At 38.1% G+C, this 11,964-nt stretch overlaps 1 protein-coding gene across 1 annotated transcript; it reads left to right on the forward strand.

Moving 5' to 3' along the window:
• The first annotated feature begins 6,135 nt into the window (after nucleotides 1-6,135).
• On the forward strand, nucleotides 6,136-9,910 carry AMELX (amelogenin X-linked). The gene is made up of 4 exons (XM_056861790.1): nucleotides 6,136-6,189; nucleotides 7,233-7,277; nucleotides 8,429-8,473; nucleotides 9,452-9,910. Exons 1-4 carry the CDS (start codon nucleotides 6,136-6,138, stop codon nucleotides 9,908-9,910), a joined length of 603 nt encoding a protein of 200 aa, XP_056717768.1.
• Nucleotides 9,911-11,964: the final 2,054 nt, after the last annotated feature.

Raw genomic sequence — 11,964 nt, forward strand, 5'->3', positions numbered from 1 at the left:
TAATGTGTGTAATCCAAAGCTAATCTGTATGGCTATTGTTGAATGTTGTCTTTGTCTGGAGGTTTTTCAGGGCAGGAAGCCAAGCCTTATTCATTCTTAAACTCTCCTCTTTTCTGTTAAAGTTGTGCTGATGTTTATGAATTTCAATGGCTTCTCTGTGCAATCTGACAAAATAGTTGGTAGAATTGTCCAGTCTTTCAGTGTCTTGGAATAAGACCCTGTGTCCTGTTTGTGTCAGTCCATGTTCAGCCACTGCTGATTTCTCAGGTTGGCCAAGTCTGCAGTATCTTTTATCATGTTCTTTTATCCTTGTTGTATACAAACAAGGATAAAAGAACATGAAAGATACTGCAGACTTGGCCAACCTGAGAAATCAGCAGTGGCTGAACACGGACTGACACAAACAGGACACAGGGTCTTATTCCAAGACACTGAAAGACTGGACAATTCTACCAACTATTTTGTCAGATTGCACAGAGAAGCCATTGAAATTCATAAACATCAGCACAACTTTAACAGAAAAGAGGAGAGTTTAAGAATGAATAAGGCTTGGCTTCCTGCCCTGAAAAACCTCCAGACAAAGACAACATTCAACAATAGCCATACAGATTAGCTTTGGATTACACACATTAACAGATCACTTCAGGATACAATGGTTCCATATTAACATACCATACCCTCATTAGCACATTATCTTGATACTTACAGGACAATACTTTTGCAGGACAATACTCAGCTCAAACCCAACCCTTTCTGACTATATATTACTCTTCCTACACCCTTGACACTGAGAGACACTGTCCTTCAGTGTTACTACTCTGAAGATGCCTGCCACAGTTGCTGGCGAAACGTCAGGAAAGAAAATTCCAAGACCACGGTTACACAGCCCGGATAACCTACAAGAACCGATGTATTAAGAGTTTGAAAATGTTATAAAAAATACTGTTCGCACTTTGTTTGGCCCCTTTAGCTGTGAAGACGTCTTCCAACCATTTTTTAGCCGTGGCATCCAAAGACCCTTTTAAAGCGATGTTTTTTATAACATTTTCAAACTCTTAATACATCGCTGGGAATACCTAGTGCAGTAACAGCCTATGTTACTGTCTTTTGAGCAGTCTTCCATTCTTGCTTTACCTGATCATTTATGTTAAATAAAGATCAAACTGAGTTTAAGTCACCATTTCCTGCCCTCCCTTCTCTCCTCTTCATACTTGAAATATCACCTGAAATATCACCAACTCAAGGTTGCACCTGCATTTTTGAAGGGCAGGAAAATCACACATCATGGGAAGATCCAACCCTATGGAGCAATTTTCTTGATCTTTGGACTCATGTCTTTTCATTCTGAAACAGTCAAGCACGTGAGAGCCCGCGTAGTGTAGTAGTGTAGATTATTGATTCTGGGGGCAGTTACAAGATAAGCTTTTGAGGATAAGAAATCATTTGTGCTTGCTTTGAATGCTGGCTTGCCTTACATATTGAACATGTTCAAATTTTTTCTGAGAGAAAGAGGACTAAAAATAAAAACAACAATGTGTACGTGCACAAGTGGCTGCTTTTCTACTTGGAGTACTTGTATTGCTCTCTATCAAAAGATCCCACTGGGAATTGAACATTTTGTTAGTGTGGTTTGATTCCCAACAAATATGGTGATAGAAGGGGGAAAACACTGTTGCAATCTCATTTGAGACATAACTCCTTATGTATGTAAGATTGTTTCTTGTGCTCAATCATTATAAACAAGCAAAAATAGCAACTGTATTACTAGTATTTTGAAGAAATTACTTGAAGAAATTTCTAGCATTTTATTGTTTAACCTGATATGGTTTTTGTATACAATTTTTTTTGGCTGATTGTATAATCATTTAACAGAGACCAGCAGTTTTTACTCCCTGTTCCAACCAGAACTAGCCACATCCCACCTTAAGTGCTATTCATGTACATCACTTCTTGCTTACTTAAGAGAGTTTTTCTAACATCTAATTATCAAATTCTTTCAAGTGCTTGAAATTACAAGCCAAACTGATGTTTTGATTAGTATTTCTCACTTTATGGGGTTCTTAAAAAATGTGTGTGTGTGGGGGAGGACTTACACGCATCAGAAGGCGCCTCCAACAAATCTTGTGGTTGGCTAAAGGGAACCAAAACCTATATTGCTGTATCCTATAATAAATAAACATTTATTTGATTTCTATCAGTCATGAAAAATCATTAATTCAGTAGCCTTACATGTTTTTAATTTAGAGGCTGAATAGTGTCATAGAGACCAGTGTGTCAATGAATATAAAGAACGAAATCAAAGAGAACATCTTAAAAGGGCTAGGACCTGTGTAAATCCTACAATATCATTGAAGGTCCAAAATTTGCCGAGGCTTCATGGTGTTAGGGTTACCATCCTCCAGGTAGAAGCTGGAGATTACAACTGATCTCCAGCTGACAGAGATCAGTTCACCTGGAGAAAATGGCCGCTTTGGCAATTGGACTCTATGGCATTGAAGTCCCTCCCCTCTCCAAACCTCGCCCTCCTCAGGCTTCACCCCAAAAACCTCCCGCTGGTGGCGAAGAGGGACCTGGCAACCCCAGAGGGTATCAAATAATAAAGCTAAACACTAGTTGCTCAGGTTTAAGTATACTATTGCCCTAACCATACAAAAGAGCCCCGTGGCGCAGAGTGGTAAGCTGCAGTACTGCAGTCCAAGCTGTGCTCACGGCCTGAGTTCGATCCCGACGGAAGTCGGTTTCAGGTAGCCGGCTCAAGGTTGACTCAGCCTTCCATCCTTCCGAGGTCGGTCAAATGAGTACCCAGCTTGCTGGGGGTAAAGGGAAGATGACTGGGGAAGGCACTGGCAAACCACCCTGTAAAAAAAGTCTGCCTCGTAAATGTTGGGATGTGACATCACCCCATGGGTCAGGAATGACCTGGTGCTTACCTTTTTAACCATACAAAGCTCTTTAAAACCACATTTTCTTGATTTTTAAGCATGTTCAGGATGACAGGCCCAATTTTCGTTGAATATCGACATTATGCTGACCTAACTGGATGCAGAAGTATGTGGCAAAATATGCACCCTTTTGCCACTTTGTTGCAGCCAGACACATCGTACGGTGCCCCCTTGCATACCTCACTACTTCTCCAGTAGCAGCATCTCACTTATGGAATGCCCTTCCCTGTTGAGGTTTGCTTGGCACCTACGTCGCTCTGTTTTAGGTGCCAGGCCAAAACATTTCTGTTCACCCAGGCTTTACATTAAGGGGTTGATCTTTTAACATCATTTTAGTGTGCTTTTAAGTCTCAAAATTATTATTTTAAGCAGCTCAATAGTCTATGCTTTTATTTATTTATATTTATAGCCTGCCCTCCCCCTGCATAGCAGGGCTCAGGGCAGGTAACAACAATTTAAAATATACTAAATAAAATACGTAGATTAAAACGAAATGAAAAGAGTACAATAGATGGTGCTAAAAAGCAGCAGTGTGCATATTGCATAATGATGTTTTTAATGTTGTGGCCCTATTTTAATCAACAACTTTCATTTTTGTTTATATTATATTTTATTTTGGAAGCCACCTTGCGCACGTTCCCCACAGAGGTGGCATAAATTTTTTCTAAACAAACACATGAACTGCTGAAAAAGTAAATGTTTTGTAAAAAATGTTTGCTTGTTTATGTGATTTGTGACATATTTAATTGTCTATTGAAACAACTTTGTCAACAAAAAATCGTTCCCTGTTCAAAATTGATGAACAGGAGTAGGAAAGACTGGCAGGCGTTTGAGTATCCCTAACTGAATGAAATACAGAGAAGACTGGTACAACGTAGAGAGAGAAAAGGGGTGTACAAAGACCCGTGGATTAGGAACAAAAACAAAACACATGTTTTTCCCAGGAAGAAAAAGTGGAAATTTTGGGGAGAAAGTCAATATATGCAACACTTGCTTTCCTATTAAACCTAAACATATTTTACAGCTTTAAAAACATAGCACACATTACTTAGAACCGATAGCACCCAAAATTGTACTATTTGGGATATTTATGGAATTTATATGAATCAATTTGTGTTCATTTTCTACAAGAAATATTGCAAACATAGCCAATGTTTGAGAGCACACTGCAAACTGCTGTACTCTGCAACTGTTAGCACTCATATGTTATTTTGCGATCTGAAAGGTATGAAAGTTAGAAAATGAGTTTTGCAGTTAAGAGAAAATATTAAATGGATAGAAAATGCCTCATATACTCAGACTAGGACTATATTTGGAGATCAAATTAAAGTTCACAAAACTGACATCTGAACTCTTTAACATATTATAGCATATGAAGTGTGTATACCTGTTTTAAGAATTTTGAGGCTATACATTTTGAGTAAAAAAAAATTTTTTAAAGCATTTTACTAATTATAACAAAATTCGTAGAGGTTTTCAGCACTCATTTAAATTCCAGTTTTTCCAATGGAAAAACTGAAAATGTTGAAGAAAACTGAAAAAAACTACAGTGTATTAAAAAAGGTAAAGGTCCCCTGTGCAAAGCACCAGGTCATTTCTGACCCATGGGGTGACGTCACATCCCGACGTTTACTAGGCAGACTATGTTTACGGGGTGGTTTGCCAGTGCCTTCCCCAGTGTATTGCCCCCCCCCTTTTTCAGGCCTTTACACCTCCCATTGGCCCTTCTGTTAAAAAATAACTCTAAAATGCCTATCTCCCCCCCCTTTTTTTTTTTAGCCTGACAACCCAAAACAGATCAATTATTGGATAACATAGTTTGGTTCAAATGGGCAACCACTTCTTTAAGCAAGAAAAAAAATCGGATTGCAGTATCACTGAACTCAAGGGAAATTCCAGATCAGAAATCTGATTCAGCCCCAACTCTCACGTGTATTACAGGCAATTTAGAGATGCAAAATAATATGCCTTCAAGTGATGCATACATAATGAAAGACTTCACCCCTTAATCACAGCATTCAATCTTAGTATGTGATTTGATGTCTGAAAATGTATGATACAACAGTTTTTATCTCACATGCTGATTGGCTGTTGTGGATATGAAAACTCTTTAAAAGTGTGCCTGATAGGACTCCCTATCAGGCTACAGCTACAAGATCCAAACATATATCAAGAATACTTCCAAAAGGTAAACATGTTCATTCTTTCAATTGTATATTTATTATGCTTCATTATCAACTAACATTCTCTAAATAGATGTCTAAATAAAAATTTATTTCACAATGGAAACATTGCTGGCTGTGCTGGTTTTCATGGGTTTTTAGAGTCCCAAAGTAGCTGGACTGGCCGGAACATTTATTCAGGGTAGAACTGTCCACTGATTCTTAGGTGATTAACTATCTTGTATCAATGAATAATCCTATTAAGTAAGCTTTGGGGGGAGGAATCAAAGATGTGTTTCAGGGGGTCTTATAATTAGGATAGGCTCTGTTTCATATGAGTTTACTATTTAATTTAGTTTCGCTTAAAGATTAGTTTCAATATTTTTTACTTAAGCAGGTTTTCAAGGCTCATCAGTGTTACAAAAATGCAGGTTTTATGGACATCTATTTAAGCTGCATCCTGCCTACTACAGCTGCCTGTGTTGCTAGAAGGAAAGCTATTGCAGAACATCTAATTCAATCAATCTGGTCATCAAATTTTGTGCAAAGATGGGCAGGTGTTTGTCTTCACTAATTAAATGCAAATTAAGAAACTTTTAACTGCCACAGTACAGAGTTACACATTAAAAATAGTTTAATGCTGATAACCCACCCTTCCAACAAATAAAAACATGAATAAAACATGAATAACTACAGAGGATTATGGCAACCTTTTGTTGTTGTAAACAGTAAGCATTTTTGTTTATTAGTACAGTACAGTCAGAATTAGGCATTTTAAGCACCATCTGATGTATCTAACTTTCTCCCGCTAGTAAGGCTTACAGAATTTAATTTCGACTGAATCACACACAACCCATTAACATTCTTAAGGGCAGAATGACTCATCTTCCAGTTCAAAAGCTGACTTAACAAAAAGCAGATGGGACATATCAATATTAATGATCTATGTTTGTATTCATGAACGTGACCTATCCTGAATGCGGAAACCTTTTCTTTTATATTGTAGGCCTGTGGTTAAAAAAAAAAAAAAGATGAAGCGCTGGACTTTGCTTATGTGCCTCTTCAGTGCTGTATTTTCTCTTCCAGTAAGTGTCAGTATTTTTTGAATAATTTAGTTAGAAGAAGTAACACTTAATGGCATGATACAACGTTTAACATAATAGTTTTATGCTGGTTATTATAATACCCATTTTTAGTTGCCATTAAGTAAATATTCTACAGGTTTCTATTTTCTGCATTACAAAATGGTTGTCAGGAACATGCAAACTGGTGTTAGTGCTATTGAATTAATATGTATCTACTAGGTAAAGGTCCCCTGTGCAAACACCGGGTCATTCCTGACCCATGGGGTGACGTCACATCCCGACGTTTTCTAGGCAGACTTTTGTTTTGCGGGGTGGTTTGCCAGTGCCTTCCCCAGTCATCTTCCCTTTACCCCCAGCAAGCTGGGTACTCATTTGACCGACCTCGGAAGGATGGAAGGCTGAGTCAACCTTGAGCCGGCTACCTGAAACCGACCTCCGTCGGGATCGAACTCAGGTCGTGAGCAAAACTTGGACTGCAGTACTGCAGCTTACCATTCCGCGCCACGGGGCTCCTATGTATCTACTACATAGTTCCAAAGACTTAAAAAGAAGAGCATGCTGTTGACTCCGTCCACAGGGCAGACAATATATGAGCAGAGGTGGCTTGGCATTGCCTTCCCCTGCACAGCAACCCTAGTCTTCCTTGGTGGACTCCCATCTAGGTACTGACCATGGCCCACCTACTTCGCTCCCAAGCTCTGATGAGCCTGAATTGAGCTAGGCTATTTGGGCTGCTTCCAAAGACTTGGGGGCACAGCAATTTCTATTGACTTACTCTTCCCACTGAATCAGCCTAAAATTATGTTCCTGGGGGTCAGCAGACCTTCAGGAACATAATTCTAAGATCCTAAACAAGTGCCATAACTTTGTCTTTAAAAGATGTAAAAAGTAAACTAGACATTGTATATTCTGAAATGTAATTGCTTGTCGTTATCTCAGTCTGTTTATACGCACCAAAACCATAGCATGTACTTTGGGGGGAAATTATTCAGCTGAAATAATTTTGGTCCTGGAATTCAAATATATGATTTTTTCCCCCACAGATACCCCATGCACAACACCCTGGCTATATCAATTTCAGTTATGAGGTATAAAGTCTTTATTTATATGCTCCACTAATATTCTGTCACATACAGAGTCTATTACTTCTGTATCACTACTGTCGGCATTGGTAAATGAGGAAGTTTATTGTTTCAGATGACAGGAGTAAATAGATAACATGCTGCTTAAACTCAGCTCCACTATTAGAAAGGAAATAAATATTGAATTAATATAACTGTATTTACATCCACTATCAGTTACATCAGGTTTATAGTGTCAACCTGTTGTTTAAATAAAATAATCAGGTTAAATGAAATGCATAATCACACACATTATTTTTGTTCAGCAGACAGCCTCACACTAACTAAATATACCATAAAGTAATGTATCTCTACTTGAAAAGGGCAGCTGAAACAGATTCTTCCTTTTGAGGTGGTAAACAGATTTTTAAGCAAAATGGTAATTTCCCATTAGGGATCAAAGCAAAAAAATGAAAATACTGATTGTTTAAATAATACATTGTAAGATTGGTATGCAATCTGACATGTCAATTACTGATTTATCAAGGACACAGGATATACCAGGGATAGAATGTTTGCAATTGTCCTTTGCAGTGATGTGGATTTTCTAGATTTTTTTTCTGGAATTTTTTTTAGATTCAAATTCAAGTAAATAATTTAAATGTTGCTAGGAAAATGTAAATAGCAAAATGAGGCAAATACACCATGTACAAGCACTGGGGTTTATATTCATGCTCCACATCCCACATTTAGGCCATCTAATATGACTGATTTGCAGGACAACAGTCCTGGCAGCTATAGATTTATTTATTTTTTGGCCATCAAGTCACAGCTGCCTAATGGTGACACCGCAGGGTTTTCAAGGCAAGACATGTTCCGAGGTGGTTTGTCATTGCCTGCCTCCACATCACGGCCCTGATATTCCTCAGAGGTCTCCCATCCAAATATTAGCCAAAGCTGACTTTGCTTGGCTCCCAAGATCTGACAAGATCAGGCTACTCTGGGCCATCCAGGTCAGGGCGCAGCTATCACAGAAAAATACAGCGTCAGATCACTGGTCCTTGGTACAACTGATGTATTTAAATTAATTCCAGTAATTACATTATGTTGAACATTTTACCCAGACCAATTTATTTGAATGTCTATTACTTGATATACATTTTTCTATTCCTTCCAAGGTAATGACACCTTTAAAATGGTACCAGAGCCTCATTGGACACCAGGTATGGCTTCTATGGACACTACCACTTGCAGGAAATTCCATTTACAATCCCAAGCAGTGACAAATATGTATGCCATTATTTATTTGTACAATTCAAAAAAGCTATGCTTGCTTGAAACAGACTTAACTCAGCTAATCTGCCAGCTCTAGATTTCAAAGAGCTAAGTATCTATCATTTAAAACAGTCTGTAGAAAAACTATGGAGTGTATAAAAGATGATACGCATATCCTTCTTGTCTAAAATCTATGTAGTTACATCACTATGTAGAGATAGTCTTAAAGGAATCAATGAAAGACAATGAAGAATTACTATTTTGTGCAATATGATAGTTAGTACAACGCTTGATAGATTAAACATTTGAATATGAAACAAAAAATTTATATAGAACATCAGGGAAAACAAGCTTTTCTTCAGTGTAGTGTTACAAAAATTATTTTCGTTTTAGTATGCAAATTGAACAGTATTAACTCAGTTTTATCACACTGCCAACCCCCAATATTTTATGGTTCCAAGTCTGCAAAATGAATAGTTGCAATGGCCCAAATTGATGTGGCTCAGATTTCAAATTCAATTTCCTGGTCTTGTTCCTTAAGCAATATTAGAGGCTATGTCCATGGCTGAACAGTCTTAATCTGGAGACAGACCCTTCGTTTTCTCACAAAATCAGTACCTCCATGTTGATGGCTCACTACTTTCCCCTGCCATGGGCAAAGAAGCACCATGGTAATATATATGCTTCCATGCTTATTAGTATGACAAAATATAAGAATGGCACAGCAAGAGAAGGATTAAGTGGAAGGCTTGAGTCTAGAAAGAGCAGACGGAACCAAACTTTACATCCTTCCATACACAGTACGGAAATTTGTAGAATAATCCTCAATCAAGCCCAGTCTCACTTTTGCTAGATTTTAAAGGAATGTATATAATTAGTATGTATATAAAAAAGATAACCAACCTGACTTTCCCTCCCTCTAATAGTACCCACGATATGGCTATGGACCTATGGGAGACTGGATGCATCATCATGCAGGGCCAACGTTGTCTCATCACTCTACTTATCCAAGCTTCCATGCACTGCCCCACCAAATACATCCCTCACAGCAACACTTGCAACCACCTTTCAATACACCAGCTGGGAACAGCCCTTTGGGTCACATGCCTGGACCAAACACAATGCCACACTTCCTTCCAGGAGTACCAGGTCAAAACCCACTTTCACCACATGCAGGAGAACATCCTGTGCACCACCAGCCACCTGGGAATCCAATCCAGCCAATGCAGCCTGGCAATCCAAGCCAACCAGTGTACCCTGGGCACCCTGTGCACCCAATGCCACCAGTGATACACGATGCTCCTCTTGAACCATGGCCAGGAACAGACAAGACCAAGCAAGAGGAAGTGGTAACTAAGCAATATTACAACTATTTTACATGGTAGCCTGCTGATATGTAAAATAAAACCTGTTGGCTCAGACCACACATGATGCACAACCATGGTTTATTTTAACTATGAAACTAAGATTCATCTCATAAAATTATTCAAACCTTTGGTTTGCCTGAACAACTGCTGGCTTCATTGCATTTTGATTGTAGCCTGGAAGGGCATCACCAGGAGATAAACTCAGGGTATCTGGATTTGTATCATGCAAGAAAGAAAAAACAAGTGGCAGTATTCATATGTAAGGTTGCTATGATTTCCACTAATTTCCCCCTCAGGACTTGTGTGTGTGTATGTGTTAAGTGCTGTCAAGTCGCTTTCGACTCATGGCAACCCCATGAATCAATGTCCTCCAAAACATCCTATCATTAACAGCCTTGCTTAGATATTGCAAACTGAGGGCTGTGGCTTCCTTTACATAGTCAATCCAGCTCATGTTGGGCCTTCCTTTTTTCCTGCTGCCCTCAACTTTTCCTAGCATGATTGTCTTTTCCAGTGACTCTTGTCGTCTCATATGTCCAAAGTACAACAGCCTCAGTTTAGTCGTTTTAGCTTCTAGGGACAGTACAGGCTTGATTTGATCTAGAACCCACTTTTTTTTTTACAGTCCTCAGAACTTAGAGCCCTTCAAAAAGGTGCCAGTACTCAGTACCAGTGAGTACCGCCACAAAAAATGCCCTTGTTAAGACTGTGGTTAATAAAACAACTTCATATGTTGGTTTTACAAGCCATAGTTAGTGAATTAGACTGCAACTGATCACACTAACCATAATTAGTTTTGTTAAACCATGTTTTTGCATGATGTCTGAGCTGTTCTGTTAAATATTTAGCTCTTCTTATGTTACATCTAAGGACTAGGGAAGGGAGGGGGGAAATGCTCATGCATTAGCTAAATGAAAAGCTATGCCTTTTATGTCATAGAAAACTAAACTTCTTCCCTCCAAAAAACAAAAACAAAAACCAAAATTAAAAAGTTTCTGAACTGTTGGAAACTTGAAGTGTTGCTGGGCAAGAACATCTAAAGGTAAACAAGCATAATTTTATTACCACAGAAAATGGTCAATAAGTAGTGATGTTCATGAGCAGATTTAATAAGAAACTATTTTTATAGCGACTATTTTTATCATGTCAAATTAAGAGCAGGGTAAAATCTGCCTCTGAAAGGAATGTCCATCCTTTCCAAACTCCTAAACTAATTTTACTTGAACCACTGCAAATTATGGGTAAACAGCCAAATTGTAGAAGTAGTACTATTTTGACTTATTGTGCAAGAGTGTCTTTCCCGCCAACAAAGGATGTATCAGTTCATATTTCTGAAGAAAATAATGCCCCCAGCTTTGTTTAGATAACTGAAATTGCACACTGCAGCACAAACTGTGCTGAAAGGCCTGCCTATGTATAAATAGGTCATCATCACCACAACCTTTGTAAACCTGTAAAGTTTAAAGCATTCATATTGTCTTACTTTGAAAATGCCACTGGAATATAGATTAATTTGTACAAATGTCAGCAACAATGCATGGTAATTTGAGCCATACCATAATGTTTTTTTGCTTCAAAAATTAAAATAAAGTGTCTGCTATGACACTGAGCTGTTTCTTATTTCATAGAATAAAAAAAGGAATCCTAGCGAGCATTGCAACATTTCTGTAAAGACTTGTTTTAATTTTATTATTTTCTCTCCTTTCAGGATTAAAGGACCAGGAAATCAGGATAATGCAAAAGTATGTTAGCATTTTCAGTTGTTTCAAGAAACCATCATTGTTTTTCAGTTGGTGATGCAGATCTTCATTAATCAAAATTTTTAGAGAAAACTGTAGCTTGAAAGCAAACGAATGCAGAAGTAGCAAACAATAAAACCTGTTTTAAATCAATATTTGTAGGGTTTTGAGTTTTCATTAAGAGTACTTTAATCGATCAGGCTATACAATATCACCAACATACATGGTACTTTCTCCTGCACATTGGGGAAAATACCACTTTTCAACTGCATATTTTAACATGGAGTATGAACATACTTTGTAACTTCATCATATTCTACAATTAAGTCGGCC

Source organism: Euleptes europaea, chromosome 16, assembly GCF_029931775.1.
Source record: "Euleptes europaea isolate rEulEur1 chromosome 16, rEulEur1.hap1, whole genome shotgun sequence".
Lineage (NCBI taxonomy): Eukaryota > Metazoa > Chordata > Lepidosauria > Squamata > Sphaerodactylidae > Euleptes > Euleptes europaea.

What these genes read in the sequence shown, in the direction of transcription:
- AMELX (XM_056861790.1), top strand. Translation starts at nt 6,136, where the DNA reads ATGAAGCGCTGGACTTTGCTTATGTGCCTCTTCAGTGCTGTATTTTCT. An exon ending in GTGCTGTATTTTCTCTTCCA is followed by an intron (nt 6,190 to 7,232) that starts GTAAGTGTCAGT and finishes TTTCCCCCACAG; the next exon opens with ATACCCCATGCACAACACCC. An exon ending in AGAGCCTCATTGGACACCAG is followed by an intron (nt 8,474 to 9,451) that starts GTATGGCTTCTA and finishes TCCCTCTAATAG; the next exon opens with TACCCACGATATGGCTATGG.